Source organism: Nipponia nippon, unplaced genomic scaffold (assembly GCF_047370975.1).
Source record: "Nipponia nippon isolate SJK-2023a ecotype South Korea unplaced genomic scaffold, ASM4737097v1 scaffold_2, whole genome shotgun sequence".
Lineage (NCBI taxonomy): Eukaryota > Metazoa > Chordata > Aves > Pelecaniformes > Threskiornithidae > Nipponia > Nipponia nippon.
In genome coordinates, this window is record NW_028262336.1 from 66,108,015 (window position 1) to 66,128,314 (window position 20,300).

Sequence of the window (20,300 nt, forward strand, 5' to 3'; positions counted from 1 at the left end):
GCAGAGTTTCTAACTGTGTCCAATCAAGCTTGTTTGGGCTAGAATTTATCCTGTAGAAGTTGTTCAAGAAGTTAAAGCTGTGTCTGTATATCTGAGCAAGAGGGCCAGGGACTGAACTGTGGTCTTACAACCAAGTGCTGCTGCCTGGTTCAGGCCCACAGTGCTGTGGCTAACAGGCTCTTGTAGCTGATTTTTATGTTAGAGAATGCCTGTATTGCTCACTGAAAGGCTTAATGAGTGAGCTTGATCTCTAGTTCTTTAGCAACCGGTTCAGCTTGTTAATGCACTTCCTTGCTTTGTTTTGGATTGTTCCAGCTGGCTCTTCAAGTTAAAATTGTCTGTAGGGGTGGGATAGGCCCTGTTGCTGTGGGCAAAAGTCAATCTCTGCCTCTTGGCCTAATGGGTCAGTCGTATTGTTTGTTTTTATTTATCCAGTCAAATTTTGAAAACTTGATGGTGTTCTTGGGTAATGTGGCAAAATATGGTAGAAGCAAATCTCAAGTAGGAACAAGAGGAACAATATCTTATGTGTTGGTAATTTAAAGGAGGAAATGTACTGACTCAGATGAAAGCAGTAGTAGTAGTTAAATAGGGTGGTGGGACTAAAGCAGGTTTGCAGGTGAAGTGAGATACCTGGTATGTGAGATAAGAAAAGCAGAAACAGACTAGAAGAGCTCAGAGGGGCACATGATTGAATAGCTTATAAAAGCTGTTACTGGTGGATCAGACTTAAACTTGGAATTTGGATTCTGTAAGTTTTGGTTCCTGATACCTAGTCTGGCATTGGGTGATTTGTATTCCATTAAAGGTGTGTTTCACATGTGGTGGCAACTAATTATTTTCTCTATGTTTCTTCATTAGTTTCAGTCATTGACTCCTCTTCTAGAGCTCTTAATATTTTCAGTCCTGGTGATTATCAGGATAAGATGAAATATCTACATCATAAAATTTCAGATTTCTTCCTCTTTCCTGAAGACCTTTTTGTTACTGCCATAATTGCCTAATCTAAAGAGTGTATGAATACTGTTACATTAAGATTTCCAAAAGGGAAGGTCACAAAGTTGCCAGTAGTTTTTTGCTGCTGCCTTTTAAATGCTTATGTGTATAAATTTAATGCTAATTAGATGGTTGTCTGCTTTTTTGGCACTATCTCTGCTGTAGAATGTGAAATGATTGTTTCCTGAACTGGCTTGTTTTATGAGAAAGAGGGGCTTTCGTGAAGAAAAAAGTATTGGCCTGGTAGATTTTACTTAAAATTGCAAGTTATTGTTTCTGTTAACTTTGTAGGTGAGCTTGTCCAAATCTCTCAGAGATACTACAAGTAGACTTGCAGAGTTGGGATGGCTACATAATAAAATAAGAAAATACACAGACCAGAGGAGTTTGGATCGTGCATTTGGACTTGTGGGACAGGTAGGTCAGCTAAAAAACTGATTTTGCTACAATATTTTGGTCTTGTTTCCCTTAGAAACTACTGAGTAAAATGCAGTACTAAAATGAATCGTAAACTTTGGAGCCTGGATCATTCATACTTTGATTTACTCCTTTTATGGACTGCCACTTTTGGTATGGGTCATAGTCTGAAGGCAAGGGAAAGGCATTTGCTCTTGCTGGTCGTAAGAAGGAATTGCCCGTCATTTGTAACTGGAAAGTCTCATGCATAGATTCCTTTTCTTAATCTCCTTTTTTTAATTTTTAAGTGCTCATGCATCTTTATAAACAAAAACATTGCTTAAATGGGATGGTGGCATCCCTGAGATAATTAATCACCAGTTCAGTTGTTATGGTGACCTATGCAGGAGACACTCTTGTCGGCTAATGTTGATGTTCATGTGTTAATACTGCACTAACTTACATAAAACTAATACCCCATTATCTTCTGCCCTTTCTTTTGAATACAGCATCAAAAGAATGTTAATTTTTGTTTTTATAGGTTTCATCATCATGATTTGTAGTCTACAGTAACTTCACAGCTGCTGTAATACCCAAAACCACATTTACTGCTAAGGCATTCCCGTTTCCTCTCACTTGCTCCCTCTGTAAAACTGGATATTATCCCTTCTGAGTCGACAGAAATGTTATCCTTGCCTCTAGCCATAACATCCTACCTAATCTGCCAAGAAATTGAAGTCCTTCTCCCTTCAATCTAATTTTTCTTAAGAGGTCAGTAGAGACACTGTAGTGCTTCCTACTTTTCTAATGTTTTATTCTGTTCCCTTCTGTCTCTTATTCCTAGCAACTCTTTTAGTTACATATAAAGAATTATTTTTCTAGTGGTCCAATGCTGATTTCCATGTTTTATATGGTAGTGCTACTGTGTATGCATTTTCTTCAGACTCTCCCCCTTATATCTGGATGAAGTTTCTTATTCTTTATCTAGCAGCTTCCTGCTTATGCTTATTTGTACTGTCTCTGGCTTTAATCTTCAAGTTTACAGCAAGGGGAGAACTTTAATTCTTCAGTGAATTTAAATGTATAATATCTTAGCTACAATATGCAGGTTTCAGATCCTGTGCTGAAGGCTGTGCAGTTAGTTAGCTGAATCTGCATAGCTCTAATGCTGTTAATTTTGCTTGAGGCTAGCACTTATATATATTTCTAGGACATAAGTGTACAAACAAAAACATATATTCTACTCCTGATGTCAGTATCTGGGCAAAAAGAGTATGTACCATTGCTCTTCATGGCTTTCATAGCTGACAATTTCAGGTGCTGCACACTGTGCATTAAGAATTTAACATAAGAATATATTGTGCGTTCTAAACCATCTTTTGCTTAATGTTTTAAAAGAATGCCCTGTTTAAACCACACGTAGGATAAGATGTCTGTCACCTCTTTTATATGATTTTGGTGACTGTTTTTACCACGCAAAATGTCAGGTATTGACAATTATTAGGAGTAGAGATATAACAATATACTGCACTTTAACATTGTATTCTTCTGCCTTTGCTGCTTAGTATCTACGTTCTACTTTGTCCTCAGAAAGCAAAAAGAATAATCAGCAATGAAATATAACTTGCCTTATATTTTGACATTTTGCCCATTTAGAACCAGTTGAGGTAGTGGGCTTTTTAATCTTTTTCTCTTGAACAAGCATTCTGTTTCCTTCCTGAATTCTCTTTTGCTGTAGACCAAATCAGAATTCTAGGATAATGTCCAGTTTTCCGTAACAGTTTGGGAAACAAATCTCTAGTTTGTAATGCAGGAATTGGCACTGGATGTAAATTTTAACTTCTAAAGCTTCTCTGAAAAATTGATAGCCGGTTAGATCCTAGATCCTTTTGGCTACTGAAGTCAGTGATTACTGTTCTCACTTTCTGAGTAGGTGTATAGTGCCTTTGAATGTTTTCCTGGAGGCTCTACTCTGCCCTCTGTCTTGGCAAGTGCTACTGTAATAGGTTCAAAAATGTACTGAAGAAGCAAGTGAGAAGAAATGAAAAGTGGAGTTACAAATAAGGGGATTTCTTTTTGCCCTTCAGTATCCTCTGGAATAAAATGAATTTCAAATTTCTTTCCAATTTATAATGTGGAGTTGAAGAAAGGAACCCTCTTTCCTTATAAAGGATACAATGGCAAGATTAATGATTTTTTTTTTCCCTAGTCGTCTTAGCCTCTTAGCAGAAAGATTGATTTTCTCCTTGTGCTTGTAGTAATGATTTCTCCCTTGTACATACTCTATTGAATAAATATTTCACTTTAAGCTCTTGAGTTCTTTTTGTGTGAGGTTTTCCTTATTTTTTCCAAATTACTTTGACTGTGATGATTTTAAAAGGGGTTGAGGGGAAAGTCCTGGGGAATTTCCTATTAAAAAAAAATCCAGTAAAGTAGATATCAAAATAATTAGCCAAGAATTGGTTAAGAAATCGGTTCTGAAGAATTTGTGTGTGTGCATGGAAGTACTCTTCAAAAAAAACAATGAAAAAAATTTTTAAAACCCCCAAAAGTGCTTAAAGTACAAAATTTTAAACTCAGTCCAAAATTAATGAGCCATATTTTTAATTCTGTTTTAGAAAATATGTTGCATAAATTTTTTTAGTCTGTATGTTAGGTTAAGAACATTACAAAAACAAATCAAAACCCCAGGACCCCAAACCATGGAAAACTGTCTGTTACTAAGCAAGTATTCTTTCAGGAATTGTTTCTGAAATCTGCCTTTATTTATTTACTTTTAAACAACCCAAAGTAGCTGTGCTTAGAATTGTTTTACAAAGAGGAATCTTTGCTTTAGTTTAGGCCAGTTAAATTCTGCACATTTTACAGATTTCTTAGGATACTCTTAGTGTTATTCATTTCTTCCATGTCAAGTGAAAAATCATATACAACTGTCAATTAATAAAAGGCCAAAAATTTAGAGTACTTGATCCAGCAGCACTTACTGGGAGTATTCTTTTATGAGCATTGTGTTTTCTTGTTCATGTCATATAGTCTATACTGTAAATATAATAATGGTTGCCTAACTTCTGTGTTCTGTTATTAGAGGCATTCCTGAAATTGAAACTCTATTACTTTGCTACATACTGTATTTTACGTAATTATTAAAGAAAATTTCTTCTGGGTCACGTTATGATTTGCACATCCCTATGGTAACTGTTAATGTCTTTATTGAGATGATATATCTATTTGGAGAGTTACATTTATCATAGTTTAATCTGTTGACAGGCAGCAGGAAACAGAAAGTCTCTTGAGAATGTGTGTATATATTCTTGGAAAAGGTCTGTGCATCTCTTAGGGAACCACTTATATGTTGGCCAGTTTTCTAAGAGTTGGCTTCTGTGCTGAAACTTGTACCTTGATTCCTTTTAGGAAATTTCTAACTACCTTTACAGTGTGGTGGTAGAATAAAAGTTATTCTAGATTAAACCAGAAAGACTTTTCCTGATTTTTTTTTTCTTTTTTCTCTTCTTTCTCTTATAGAGTTTTTGTGCAGCCTTACATCAGGAACTTAAAGAATACTACCGACTTCTGTCTGTTTTACATTCTCAGGTAAGTTAAGTGGTTCTTATTTAACTTTCTTATTTTGCTTTACCTTATCTGAATATCTCCTAAAAGTTCTACCTAGGCATCCCTTTAGAAAGGGAAGGATGTAAAGCAGTTTCTATTGACAGTGGACACAATTCTCTATAACCTGTACATTTCTTACTCTTTGGCTGTATGTACCAATGACTATTTTTCTCTTAAAAATTCACTGTTGTTTGATGTATTACATAAGCAAAGAATATAATGTGTACTTCTAAGCCCCTGTCCCTTTTGTGCATCACTTTTGTCAGTTTCATCTTGCCTCCTATCTTTATCACTCAAATCCCAAACAGCATGACACATCTTTGAAGGGAGAAAAAAAACCCTTTCTGTGTTTCAAGCAATGCATGGTCCAGCAGCTAGTAACAACAGTTGCAATGTTTTGTTCTGTCTGGGGCAGTTTGCACATATTCCTTGTCCCTTCTGTTGTATTGAAAGAGTAAGATGTTTCAGTGTGTTATTATTTTTCTGTGATATATAGACAAACTCAGTGCTGATAATCTTGCAGTTTGTCCACAAATATTTGTAAATATGTGCATCTAGATGCTAGCTCTAAAATAAAAAACAGATTTTTTTTTTTTTCTTCTGCTTACTTTTTTTACATGGGACTTCCAAGGAGTTCATTATTTATAATTGAGAAAAATTTATTCTGATAATTGACCTAAAGTTAAATTAAAATGCCATTTAGAATTCCAATTTTAAAAAATCTGTAGTTTAAGTCATAGGCTTCTGTAAATGTTTTCAAAGCATCTATTCCTTTTGTTTCACTTGCAGTTCTTTTAACATTCCTGACTTTTGGAATGCCTGTCATACATACTTTTTGCTTGTTTTTCCCAGCTACCATCCAGTTACTCTTTTTGTAATTATTTCCTGCTCTGTCCAAAATATATTTGCTCTCTTGGTTTGCTGGAACTTTGTTTTATTCTAACTTCTAAAACTTCTTGACCATGAAAATATTTATGACTTCTTTGAAATGCAGCTTCCTCTACATTTCCTGCTCTACTAAACCTTTCAAAAGAAGAGATGAGTCTGGTGAGAGGGGAAGCATGTAAGGGGAAAATGAAAGGAAAGTTCTGGCATCACTTATTTTCAAACTGCATTTGCCTTTGTGGTGGGTTGACCCTGGCCAGCAGCCAAACACCCACCCAGCCTCTTGCTCACCACTGTCTCTTGGGGAACGGGGAGAAAATAGAAGGAAGGCAAAAAGACAAGTCAATCAAGTTAGTGACAGTTTAATAGGGAAAGCAAAAGCTGTATGTGCAAGCAAAGCAAAGTAAGGAATTAATTCACTACTTCCCATCAGCAGGCAGATGTCCAGCCACTTCCTGGCAAGCAGGGCCTCAGCCGCTTAACACTTGCTTGGGAAGACAAACTCCATCACCACAAATGTCCCCCCTTCCTCCTCCTTTCCCTGAGCTTTTGTTCCTGAGAAAAGCTTTTTGTCGTCCATATGTTTGGAAATGGTTTCCAAAATTAGTTGCTCTGTCAGCATCCCAGGGAATGAGGTGAGCCTCTCCAGTGTGTAGTTCAATGGATCCTCCTTCCTGAAGGGAGGTGTGACATTTGCTTTCTCTCGGTTGTCAGGAACCTCCTCTGATTGCTATGATGTTGCAAAGATAATAGAGAGTGGCCTTGCAGTGACATTGGCCAGCTCCCTCAGCACTCGTGGCTGCATCCCATCAGGTCTCATAGACTTAGGTATATCCAGTTTCATGTTTCCTAACCTGATCCTTCTCCACTCTGAGTAAGTCTCCCTTGTCCCAGACTTCCCCTCTGATCTCAGGTGATGTCTAGTATACTCAGTGGAAAATCTTACTAAAAGAACAAGGCATGGAAGGCACTGAGTACCTCAGCCTTTTCCATTTTTCCTGTCACCACTTTCCCAGCACCATTCAGTAGCTGGACCCATGTTTTTCCCAGTTTTCCTTTTACTGCTTTTCTTGTTGCTCTTCATGTTCCTTGCCAGATTCATCTCCAGTGTTAAGAGTTCATGAGTGTATTGATCACATCGATTAAATGCATTCTGGTAGGAAACAGTCTATACAGTGTCTGTAATGTAAAGTTTTGCTGCACTAGCAGACTGGAGTTTCTGGGGATGTCCCTCAGCACCTGACTGAAGGGGATCCCAGAGGATTTTCAAGAAGCCCCTGGCAAGATTCCTTCCCAAAGACTGTGAAAGAAAGGAAGGAGACCCAACAGGGGAGGAGAGATTCTCTTGTGACTTGGAGGCTGGGAAGCACAAGGTCACATTGCAGGATCGAGAAGGATCAGTATGTGCACCAAAGATAGGTGCTGGTGCTGATTTTAGTTGATGTTGATGAGAAAGTAAGACAGAGTGAAATCTCCCGGTCTATCAATGAAAGCTTGCTAACATTGCTCGTCTGGCAAGGAGCAGCATGAAACAGAATATGTGAGCAAATAGGTGCTGGGGAGCCCAAGTGTGGGAAGTACAAGTTTTTTTTATCTGGAGAAAAGCTGATCTAATGCATGCTTCCTCAGTGCCAAACTTGGCATTAGCAGGCCCAATTTGGGAAAAACCTTGGTGTCCTCGCAGGTGGTTCTCTGCACTGCTGGACTTGGTGTACGTTTGGGTGCCAGGGAGATGGGCACTGGGGACGAGGCTGCAGGTGTCAGTGTGACACTGGAGCACTGTGTGCAGTCCTGATGGCAGCCTCTCAGACATTGGGGAGGTAGAGACTAAGGAAGGATAAAGTCAGTTAAAAACCTCAGGAGCATGGGACAATTGCTGTGTGGGGAGAGGAGAGATGGGCTGAGTCTCTTGAGGCTGAAGCGGAAAAGGTGCAGGGGGCCTGTGGCTGAGGCTTCCAAACTAATGAAGGATAACCGAAACACAAAGTTGTGGGATTTAGTGAATGGTTACAAGAGGAAAGAAGGCGCTCTGTGAAATTAGCAGGACGTTGGTATAAAACAGAGAAGAGTAGCTAACTTGAAAAATTTGTTTCCCTAGGATGTCATGACAAAAGGTAGTACCAACGGGTTGAAAAAGGGATTATACAAATTCATGGAAGGCAGATCTGTAAACTGCTATTGGAAGGGCTGAGCAAGGATGCATCCTCTGATGTCGTGAACACTGCAACTGGGCTGCAAGGAGCCTAAGGGGGACGGACTGCAGTAGAGGGGTCAGCTTTGCGTGCTCTTCTTGTACAGCACTTCCTTTTGTCATTACTGGAGATTGAGCAGTAGTTCATCTAGCCAGGGTTCTGACAGAGGATGGCATTTCTTATGTTCATAATTGATAGAGCAGAAATCTTTAAGAAGTCGGCATTCTCAAGACTTGTGCCAGATTATCCCAGAGGTGAACTTGGTGACTTGTCAATTTTATTTTAAAAAAGGGATGGAAAAAATCTACTTTTTTGAAAGACACTTTCTTTACACAACTGTACACTCCAGTTGCTTGAAAACATGTAGAAAATTATGTCTCGGAATTGACCACGTGCTGCATTCTTGTGTTCAGGAGATCATACAGGCTGCCAGCTTAGGAGTTGTTAGCTGCAATTCTTGTTAGCGGTTCAGGCATAGCAGTACATAACAAGAATCTCATCAAAGGGTTCTGTACTGTCTTTCTCACTATGACTTTATATTATGTCTTCAGAGCTTCCCCCAAACATGTTTTTTCCTCTGCAAGAGTCATCCTGAGTGTACTATTCCATAAGCTTTTCAGGTCTTTTCCTTGCAGGCTGTTTTCACGTTGTCAGCCCCTTTAAAAATGCACTTCCATGGTGAAGATGTAGGTGTATCATCTCTTACCTGAAGACAAAGGGCAGGTCTTGCTCATATATCTCTTATCATTGCCAATTTCCATCTTTTTTCCAAGATATGTTTACAAGACAAAAAAACCCCCATGGACCCAGGAGCATCCAGCAGCTAATGAATTTAACTGGCTTTAATGCTGAACTTAATGTGGATGACACCAGTCTTAAATTTAACTGATACATCGTGTTTGGCAAAAAAATGTGCTAGATGAGGAAGCATGGAGTTGTGGCATACGGGAAGAAACAGAGCATATCTTCTAAGAGTTTATCTGCTTGGACAGCTCTAGGAACTTGCTTCTGTATTCTTAGGTTGTGTTCTTGTCCTGCTTACCCCATCTGTACTTGTATGAGATGTGCATTTGCATCTCAGATGCAAATATTTGGCTTTCATTTTCCATGGTGTTGGAAGATTGATGGTAGTCACATTGTGACAGATTTTCCTTATCGTACGTAGCTTTTAATGTTTTTTTTCAATGGTAGCAATTCCTTAATCTCACTATATATCTAAGTTAAGTTCTGATGGCTTCTGGAGGAAGACATTGGACAGAATTTGTCCCACATTGAACTAAAGTAAGCTGGCTGTGCAGTAATAAAAATTTTACCTCCTATACTCTTCCCTTCCTTTAGATGTTTTTCTTCACTCTTTTCTGAGCATCTCTTTGGCCAGTGTTTGCTGTCTTTCAGGATCTCTGCTCTCCTTTCCCTTGCTCTTTTCTCCTTTTGTGACTATCTATCACCTTGCTTTCTTTAATTTTCTTGGCCTTTGTGCTCTGTCTGCCCTGTTACACTTCTACTTGTCTCTGTCCTTTCACCTGCACTTGATTCTCTATTTCCACTTCTGTGGCTCTCGGGTTTTGGCCTGATGATTTAATGAGAGAACATGTAATACTGGGTATTGCAATTGTATTAGTGTAAAGCTAACTTCACAACAAAAACTATGAAACATCAGTTCTGCTTCAGTGTTGCCAGTTTTGTTCCTTGATATGTCTTTCTGTTTCCAATTTAATTAGTTGCAACTGGAAGATGATCAGGGCGTGAATTTGGGACTTGAGAGCAGTTTAACACTTCGCCGTCTTCTAGTCTGGACATATGATCCTAAAATAAGGTTAAAGACCCTTGCAGCACTTGTTGATCACTGTCAAGGTCTGTTTAACATGAATTTAATATTTATGGGGAACTTATGTAACTTTGAGTGGTTGTGCATGCCAAAGGTGGATATCAATAATATTACTGTTATGGTTTTTTAGAAAATTTCAAGTAGCTAATCCAGAGGATTCTCTCTTTTAGTTTAAGGAAAAAATTGATGAATTATAGTGCTGTTTTGATACACTTACACTTTTTCGCCTTTTTTAAAACTAGAACGTGCTTGAGAAATCCTTCAGATTTTAAGCACACACTTTTCATGCTGTTTTCAATTATTCAATTTTAGTGATCTTTTAGAGGATGTTACACTGAAAAAACCCACTAATACACCATGAAATGGTTGGCTTAGTCTCCTCATTATGTATAAGTATTATGCTATTCCTGTATATATGATGGCATATAGGAGTCATTTGCAACTTCTCTGCAGATTAATGTGAAACAACGAAACTTTACAAATCCGCAGATAGTGCGTGTCTGTGTTGGCAATCCACAAGAAAATGCTGAGGAATGGTGTTGGAGTTGACCAAAACTTTGGCCAGTAACTGGCCCATAGGCTATGCTTCTCCCTAGGGGCACTTCAGCTTTGCTGTCTTTGAAAATAAATGGAGATTGTGGCCCTTTGGAAAGAACATCTTAACCAAAAAATCTTACAACATCTGTTTTACCTTGATTATCGGAATTGGTAACAATTTTGAAAAAGAAGTGGACTTTACTTTTAAGACATTCATGAAAATTTTGAATGCTGCAGCCTGTGCTGCAAGAAACCTTTAAGCTGTGCAGCATAACAGCAAAACCAAGTACTAGTTCTAGTTTGGGGAGGGGGGGGTTGGGTTTTTTTTGACAGTCTCTTACCTTTCAATTGCAAGAAGACGGGAGATACTGCCTAAAGGAGCTATGGGGGGAACTATAACCAAGAGGCAGGAAAGATGTGTTTGTGTGTATGCATGCACACAGAACATCTGAGAGAGTCAAGTACGGGAGAGAAGGAAAACATACTAAAGCTCCTTTAGTGCTATTCTGGTGGGGGCAGTGGTGAAGAAAAGAAGCATACGGTCAACCTTTGTGTGTGATCTGATACCTTGAAATTTGCATTCCTCCAAGTACCATAAAGTGGACAGAATATGGTGTCAGAGAGCTGTGCTTAATGCTTCAGTGAGATTAATGATTCATGCGTTAAAACCTAGGAATTCCCTGTCAACATTAAAAAATGTACTTTTGTTACATTTTAGAATTGCTGTTCGGCAAGCTCTGACTGACATATGACTAGCTAAAATCAATGGCTGCTGAATTTAAGTGTGGTATATATATTTTTCCTTCATACATTTCTGTTCCTGTCCCCTATGATCTCACAGGGAGAAAAGGTGGTGAACTAGCGTCAGCAGTTCATGCCTATACTAAAACAGGAGATCCCTACATGAGATCTCTGGTTCAACACATTCTTGGCCTAGTATCCCATCCTGTACTAAATTTCCTTTATCGCTGGATTTATGATGGAGAGCTGGAGGATACATACCATGAGGTAATGTATGTGATACAATAAATATTTTTATCTCTGTTCGTTTGGTTTGTGGGAGTATAATCTGTGGGAAGCTTAGAGGAGAACTTGAAAAGTAGACTGTGATGGAAACATACAACATATAAGTAATATATACAATAACAACATGAAAAGTGACTCTCTCCGTGGATTCAGTCAGTGTGATGTCTGGAGATTGCAATGATGCAGTACATTGTTTTCAACGTGTATCCTGGGTCTATTTAGTAGAGGCAGAATGGTGGACTAACAATAGATGCTTGCTTCTGAAGAGAGACAAAGTCATCTCTCTCTCTCTTTTCTTGCTTACTGTAACAATAGTAATGTAGGCAGAGTTCTTTGTAGATTTTTAGAATGCAAGCCTTGTATTTGGAATAAAGTTCAGAATATTCTACTCTGACTACCTATGGTTATCCTCAGCTTCATAAATAACTTCATTTTGTCAACTTGGGTAGAAGAGGTCTATGGTTCCAGAGTTCCTCTAGAAACTCTGTAGAGTTATTTGTTCTGACTTCTGTAACAGCAAGTTCTGGTAACTGTCCCTGTTCTTAGAAATGTTTTTATGCCTTTTTAAGCGCTCCCAGCTCTTTTTCCTGTCTCCAATCAGTATAGTCTTGTTAAAGTGACATTTTTTTGGTTCCAAGAAGCCAAAGAATACTTTTTAAAAATGAATTGATCACTTCTGAGACACATCTGAGTAACTTTACTTGAGTGTGAAATATGCTGCCTGATTTCTGAAACTGTCCATCTGGGTTAAAATCAAAATGAGTACAAATATCACCCACAGCTGATATTTAAGGTCAGCATTAGGAGACTCATGTGAAATGTCTGTGAATCTTTATGGCTAGAAGTGTAAAATAGACTTTACTTTTTTTCCAGCTACTCCTCATACATGGGAGGTGATGTCTTTTTTTGTTTTTATATCATTCATTACCTTTCAGCTCTTTGTTTAAAAATTTACATGTGCACTGTAAGAGTGTTCTTAATACTGAAAATCGCTGTTGGATGTGGTATACTAAAAGCTACAATTTTCGTACCATAGACACAGTTTTTGAGCAAAGGCAATTGGCCGTTCTTGGTAGAAATGGTATTTGGAGGCAGTGAAAAAAGTTCTTGTCCAAGAAGTGGATATCTTGTTTGACAGGATGAGGACAGAATCCATCCACAAATCATTTTAAAAAAACTAATCATGTAGTTTTAGTTTCTTTCAACCCCACACAAGAGAATACTTTCATTTGTGAGACCTTAGCATTTGATCACCAGTTCAATTGCAGGATTTCTTGGGTTTGGGTTTTTCTTTTCCTGCAATTTTACATCTGTTAAAATAGGAGGAAATCCAAAGGGGCTTGAGTAAAAATAGAACCAGTAAAATAAAAGCATATTATACTTATATACTGAACTTTATCTCCTACCCTAATATATATGTATAACTAATAGCCAGAAAATGCTATGCGCTTCTGTATTTCATAGTGGATGTTTTACAGATAGTACACTTAACCCTGAGATAGTCAAGGTTTCATAACATACAGAGGAGATTAAATCATGTGAGCTGTTCTTTAACTTTTTTCTTTGGAGTTCATGTTGGTCAACATACAATTTACATATCAATTGCCAGGAAAACTCTGCGTGTTAGCTATGAAAAAAATTTAGTTAAAAGAAGACCTCAGAAAATTTTTAGTTTTCTGAATACAGAAATGAAACACTAGCAGAGAGAGTTTACATTCATCTTTTGTTTTTAATATTTATTTCAATCTACAGTTTTTTGTAGCTTCAGATCCTACAGTTAAAACTGATCGGTTGTGGCATGACAAATACACTTTGAGGAAATCAATGATCCCTTCTTTTATTACAATGGAGCAATCAAAAAAGGTATGAATTCAAAAGTTAATCTTGTGCTTATTTGTTTGCTCTATGCTGCTGTTTAGATTTCCATTAAGAAAATAGAGACCAAATTTAACAATAAATCATCGTCTTAAGAATTTTAGAATTGTTTGCTGAGGAAGATTATAAGACTGTTTCTCCTTTCCGTTCTCTAGCTGATAAACTTTGTTTAAGGAGATCTCAAGGGGGGAAAAAAGTTTATGTTTAAAACCTTTTTGTGTTAGCATTGAAGTTCTGGATTGCTGTAGTTGGGATTGTGAAGCTAAGAGCACAGGAAGATGACAAAATACCACGTTGTCCTGGTGATTGTGGGTGTTTTTTTTGTTTTGGTGTGTTTTTTTTCTTAAATGCAAATCACTTTAAAAAAAAGAAAATCCTTTTTTTTGTTCAGGTCCTCCTAATAGGAAAATCCATAAACTTCTTGCATCAAGTTTGTCATGATCAAACTCCATCCACAAAGATGATTGCTGTGGCAAAATCTGCAGAGTCTTCAAAAGATGGTAAAGTATGAGTGTTAGTCAGCTTTTTCCTTTGAACTGAGCTCTGTACAATATGTGGTTTTGCCTGTAAACTGACGTTTTGGATAGTGGGGTGAAAAGGAGTACAAAAATCCCATCTGCCCTAAAATATAGGTATTTTAATGGATACTTGCGTTTTACAAAAGATGTATGAAGATGCATATGTGTAACTTTCTCTTCTTAATTTGATAGGTTTGTTGGATGGTTGTTAATGTACTGGATTTCTGAATGAAACCATTCAGAAACCAGTCTGCCTTCAGCTGACTTTTGTTGAGAGGGCTGGGATGAGGGCAGGGATGTTCTTGAGTGCTGCAGTAAGAATTTGGTACTTGTGACTTCTCATCAAATATACTTCATCATACAATTCCATAATAATACTGAATTAATTCTGTGATTAAAAAATAATAAATAATCCCTTAGTTGTAAATAAGAGAATGATCAGTAAAAACAGGCAGGACAGAAGCCTTTCTGCCCTCTACGACTATAATATGTCTGAAGAAAATTGAGTATGTGGAAGGTTAGTAAAATTCTTTTTGAAGATTACTTAAAATTGGGGTTGCCAGCTGTTGAATGTTAAACCAAAACTTAACTATCAGAATTCCTTCAGGTTGTTTCTTTATGTTTAGAAGAGATTTCAGTTTTAATGAATGAGAACTTAAATACCATTTGCAGTTATTCTTTGGTGGCATATTCTTTGCAATGAAGTTAACATTGTTATGATGAAGGATAGCAAATAACAAACATCTAAAACAAGGAGACTTTATGTGTAAATACTAAGCAAAGAAGGTAAGGCAATGCATAGGATGCTGCTAAATCTGGGAGAAAGGACAAATTGCTTTCTTCTAGTGAACGTGATATTTTACTAGTGTAACTTCTTTTTATAACTCATTTAATATGCCAAAGAGAGTCTAATTGTTAAGATGTAGATCACTGGGATAATTTCTCTGATGCTATTTTATACATAGTTCTAGAAGTATAATGATGTCCTACTAGTATGTCCACCTTTTGCCAAGAGAAGAATTATCTAAATATTTGTTTTTCTGTCAAGTTCTTTACTTAGTTTTCTAACAACATCCTTCTTGGCACTTTTTGACATCTTGTACAACATCTTTTCTGTTATTCCTGTACTAAAATATGACTTTATATAAAACTTTGAAGCTTGGTTTTGTGGGATTCTCCCCCCCCCCTCCCCCCTCCAGTTTGGCCTTGGATTAGTTTTTATATTAACTCTTCACAGCATGAACTTTTAGCATGAGTACCTCCATGAAAGATGTTCTACTAATAAAAACCCATTCATGTCTGCAAGAATATTTCATCTAATAATGTGATTTTTGTACCATGCACAGTGCTTGCTTAGTCAAAGATGCGCTCAAAGGGCAGAGAAGGGTCAGGGCTAAGTGAATAAGGGCTGTAAATGCATTTGAACTGTCATCTTGCCAGCTACTCCTGAAAAAAAGCAAAACCATTCTTTGGCTACACTACTTTCACCACTTTCCACAGTGTTTAAGGCCATGCTTTTCCAATATTTTTTTTAATTGGCCCTTGTTACTCTCTCCTTGATTGAATGGAAGACCTGCACAAATATAGTTTCCCTATTACGTATGGGACAAGAGCTTCAAAGCAAGTACATTATCTTAAGTGCTGAGAATACCTGTTTCAGACAGAAGTGTAGTTTTAGAAATGGATGTTATCCACTATATCTGCTGCGTGCTGAAGGCGTGCTGAGCTTATGGTCTGTAGCCTAAATATCTCATAGTATTGCACTGCCTTAATTCTGCACAAAACTCCATTTGTATTTAGGGCATTTTACCCATTCAGTCCAGAAAGAACATTTTGTGTCAGTGATGTTGTAAATGCGTCCTGTCCTCCTTGTTTGTGCCACCTGACAATATCCTCAGAGTCCCTTCAGATAATTACTTATAATAATACAATGGAAAGCTGAAGATGCCAGCCTGAATTCAGGATGCTGTTTCTCATTTTAAATCTGAACGTTTCATGGGTTTGGCTGTATTTTTTGTTTCTTTAATTTGCTTTGGAACCTTAACTCTCATGTTTCCCCAGTTTCCTTTTGATGCTGAAGTAATCATGATGTAAAAAAACCTGAACACGTACTAAAGCAGGAAGTCAGAGATGAAGAACAGTGTAGAAGTTGGTCATCTTGTCTGACAGGGGATTGTAGCAGGCACCTGGGGGAGAAGGGCATTAAAAAAAGGCAGATACAGTGATCCCAGCTCCAACCTCTAGCTGTCCACAGTTTGGGAACTTCTGAACCAGGAATGACATGAGACCACTATGTTCAATAGCAACTCATGGACCTGTCTGTCAGTGCTTTTTGCCAGATCCTTTCTTGACCCATTTCTGGCTTTTCACAGTGTCCTGAGATAATTTTGCACAGCTTTAAATACTTGGGCCTAGGCCTCTTGTTTGTTGATGTAAGCAACCTTTTTAGTAGTTTTGCATGTCAAACAGGGATGATGCATTGCCTATGCTGGTGTGCACGCATGCAGAGATGGTGCGTTACAGCTACACATGTAAACTTGAATTTTCCAGTCTCGGAGATGAAGGTCTGTTGCCAGGTCACTTCCCTCAAGGCAAGGGGCATTACTAAGGAGAGGAGAAAGGCTTTTTTTCTGCTTGGGATAACAAGAAGTTGAGACTGGTCCTTGTGTCCTCAGCCATAGGTACTGCCTTACACACGCTCACCCCTACTTGAGTGGATGCAGGACCAGCATGTGTGACTTGGTAGGCTTGCCATAGGCAAACTAGGCAATTGCCTGCTGCCTGTTGGCTGTTTGCCTGTGCCTTGAGCCAGTCCTAGGCCCAACCTCTGTGTCCAGTCGCCAAAGGTATTAGCTTATAACTCTCTTTGGGTTGGCTTGTTCCCTCTTTTGCTTTGCTCGTTAGGCTCACAGCATCTTGTGGAAAGGCACTTGCAGGAACTGATCATTGGGGTGTTGTAACTTATTGTGTTCTGTGAAACTCCTCTTTTAGTTTTTTTCCCCTTCTGGCAGTTTTTCCTTCTTCCTCTAAAGCCAGCAGTGAAGCCATGTGGCAGATCAGATGGCTGGTACCACTGCGCATGCAAGCAGCCACACTTGAAGCCATCTTTTGAAGACAGAAGTTAAGAGTACAGGATCTGGTGATGGGAAAAGACTAGATGAAAGTCAGAATTGATTGGACATTCTCACTGCCCTGTTGCCCTGTACTAGTGAGACAAATGCGTTTGCACGAACTGGTGTTTTTCCCTTTTTCCCAGCAGTGGGAACACTGCTGCATGCGTCCTTACCTGGGCAATGCAAGAATTGCTTTGTCAGATCACACCAGATCGATGCCTTGACCAGAGCAAGCAGAGACCTTGGTGAGCTGTCTCTCCTGGTTTGCTCTCAGTGACTGGAAAGGGTTCTTTGAGGATTCCTTGATGCAGGCTGTATTAACTCTCACATCTCCTAAGCTTGATGCGTGTTACTTGACTTAAGTAGTATTCTCCTAGGGTAGGGATTTTGAGCACAGCAACGTATTATACAAGTGTCACCTCTTTGGCATTTCTGCATATGCTTCCACTGTCGGTGTCTTATGGAGAGCTTCACAGGTTACTGAATGAGAGTTTGGAAACCTCAGGGAATGTCATTGAACCAGACATTGTGAGGTTTCCCTCATTAAAGAGTGACTTCTTTATTAGAACCGCTGTTTATTTCTTCAGTTTAAAAGCATTTTATTAATTGAGGCTGAATCTCACGAGAACAAAATCAAACTTGGTTTTAATTTTTCCTATCTGCAGTACAGGTTGAAACTAATCCTGGAGCAGGCAGTACACTGTCTTACACTAATTTGGTACCAGGTTCTTCATTTTTTTACTTTTAGAGCAATTGTTGTGTAATTAAAAATTGTTGAAAGTGGGAGTATATCCTTTAATGCTGAGGAAGGTCTGAATCTTACAATAGTTGGCAGTCCAGTATTTGGAGTTTTGCTCCATGTTGCCTGAAGAGGCCACACTTCTTGCTATCTTGTAACAGTTTTATTGCAGATCCTTTCTTAATAAGCTTGTAGTTGTAGAAAAGAGTGAAATATGCTTCCTACTGAAGGGTGGCATCCCACTTTTTGCCCCCAAGTTGCCATGCATTAACAGTGGAGAAGAAAACATCAGGTTGCTGGTTGTCCCACAGATCATGCAAGCATATTGCCTCCTCTCTCGTTCTGACTTATATGTGGGAACTCTTTTCTGTTGAATGTTCTGACTGATTCTTTGATTTCTTTTTTTTCCCTTCACCCTTAGAAGTGACTTCTGATTTAGATCGCCCCCAACCAAGCTTTTCCCTAACTCTGAGATTTTAGGTCTCCTTCAAATTATTTGATTCTGTAAATTGCAGTATTTCAGCAAGCTAAAAAAAATCACTTTCTGTGTAAAAGTGAGGAAATAATATGAGCTCTTATTGGAAAGTATGACCTGGGCACAGATTAAAAGTAATAATGTTCAAGTATGGGCTGCTTAAGACTTGCTTTCACTTTGGCTGTGGCAAATGTATAATATAGTGGATCAGAATAAATAGCAATTTCTCTGCTTGTATGTTTCAATTCTAAAGCTTGTTTGCCTCAGTTTTGGAAAAATACTAATTTAATTGTAATTTTTTTTCTTTTCCTTTTTTTTTTTTAGCTGCTGATTTATTCACAGATTTGGAAAATGCATTTCAAGAGAAAATTGATGCAGCTTATTTTGAGACCAGCAAATACCTGCTGGATGTTCTCAATAAGAAGTACAACTTACTGGAACACATGCAGGCCATGAGGCGCTACTTACTACTTGGTCAAGGAGACTTTATCAGGCATTTAATGGACTTGCTCAAGTAAGAGATTAGGAAGGGTAATTATGTTGAATTTCTGATGCTTGCAAATGTGTATGATCAGCACAGAAACTGTTTTGCTTTTGGAAGAGGACCGTTTAAGTATCTTATGACTCAAAGGTTTAATTGAACAACTTTTAAATTATATTTTGGGTTTAATTTCTTTGACCCTGAGGCTTAAACTTTGTTCTTCTTTTTTGGTAGGAAGTATATATACAGTACCATTTCACAATGTCTTGAAAAGTTGCACTAATATAGATACCTTTACACTTGACCCTGTGACAGACTTGGGCATGTTAGCACTTATCTCATTGCTTTTGATGCCACTAGTTAGCATTGTTGTGAATGTTAGGCTTCTATATTTTGGAGGTGTTTGGTCCAAAACATTGTGTCAAAACCCCTCAATGCATTTTTAAAAATTTATTTGATGCCTCACCAGCCTCTGTTTTAAGCACTCAGGTGAACCCACAAGTATCAGTTTCAGTTCTTAACATGTATTTGCAAGCTCACTGCTTTTACATGCTGGTGTTACTGATGAAACTTAGTCTACCAAAAATGTCCTTTGCAAAGCTTTCCTTTGGTCTAGAACGCAGGCTTTGTAATAGAGCTTCCATTAACTTGTTTGTAAATCAAAATCAACATTGTCTGGTGACGATTTGTACATGACTGTGCTTTTTAAAGTGAAAATTAGTATGAAGCACAATAAGGTTGGTTTGTGGAGTCAGTATTACATTTGAGGCATAAGTAGTGAGGGGCTTTCCAGTACTGATCATGGGGCAGAGGAGTAGTGCAAGGTGCTTGTTACTTGCATGTTGCAACTCTTTGGAAAGTTTAAGTCACATAGAGGGGGTGGGTTTGTGTGCTCTTGCCAGCACTTCTAAGCCCGTGAGATGGCTACCAGTAAGTTTCTCAAAACTGAAATGAAATTATTGGTTTGATTTGTTAATGATGTAATCTGCCTCATTTTAGATATGAATGCAACTCAAATTACAGAATAGTTATGCTAGGAATCCTGGTAATTTCAAATTACTGGCATTAAATGAGGATAAAGTTGCTCCTCATGCTGATGTTCAGGTGTATAGCTGCATATGAATAGACATATTCTGCTCATATTCTGCTCAAATATTTTGCTCATTGATTTTCTTTGTGGTTAAGACTGAAAGAGTAATACAAGAGGTTTTGAAAGTCTGTCAGAAGAGTGTTTCACTGTGTGCTGCAGTTACTACCAAATTGCTGCTGCAGAATATCTCAGTAATATGCCGTGACTGTTTGTTTCATAACCACCAGGCCAGAGCTTGCACGACCAGCTACAACTTTGTATCAGCATAATCTAACTGGAATCCTTGAAACAGCGGTGAGGGCAACTAATGCCCAGTTTGATAATCCTGAGATTCTCAAACGATTGGATGTTCGACTTCTCGAGGTCTGTTGCATCATGGGGACTCTGACCTGAGACATATCTTTTTTGTGTGTGTGTGTACATGCAAACGTCTATATGAAACAAAATTTTCATATGTATATATAGTAAATACATTTCCCCCCCCCCTTTCCATTGAAGTCTGCTTTTTGAATTATGTAAACCTCATTTAGTAAGTCCTCT

The 20,300-nt window shown here is 38.1% G+C and overlaps 1 protein-coding gene across 1 annotated transcript in view; it reads left to right on the forward strand.

The window, feature by feature from the left end:
• Nucleotides 1-20,300, forward strand: part of TUBGCP3 (tubulin gamma complex component 3) — a 59,074-nt gene that overhangs the window by 28,973 nt on the left and 9,801 nt on the right. The window contains exons 8-15 of the mRNA XM_087758440.1: nucleotides 1,288-1,413; nucleotides 4,915-4,983; nucleotides 9,800-9,932; nucleotides 11,285-11,451; nucleotides 13,222-13,332; nucleotides 13,736-13,844; nucleotides 18,514-18,703; nucleotides 19,988-20,123. Coding sequence (XP_087614566.1) covers nucleotides 1,288-1,413; nucleotides 4,915-4,983; nucleotides 9,800-9,932; nucleotides 11,285-11,451; nucleotides 13,222-13,332; nucleotides 13,736-13,844; nucleotides 18,514-18,703; nucleotides 19,988-20,123 — 1,041 coding nt within the window. The remainder of the gene's footprint in view (nucleotides 1-1,287; nucleotides 1,414-4,914; nucleotides 4,984-9,799; nucleotides 9,933-11,284; nucleotides 11,452-13,221; nucleotides 13,333-13,735; nucleotides 13,845-18,513; nucleotides 18,704-19,987; nucleotides 20,124-20,300) is intronic.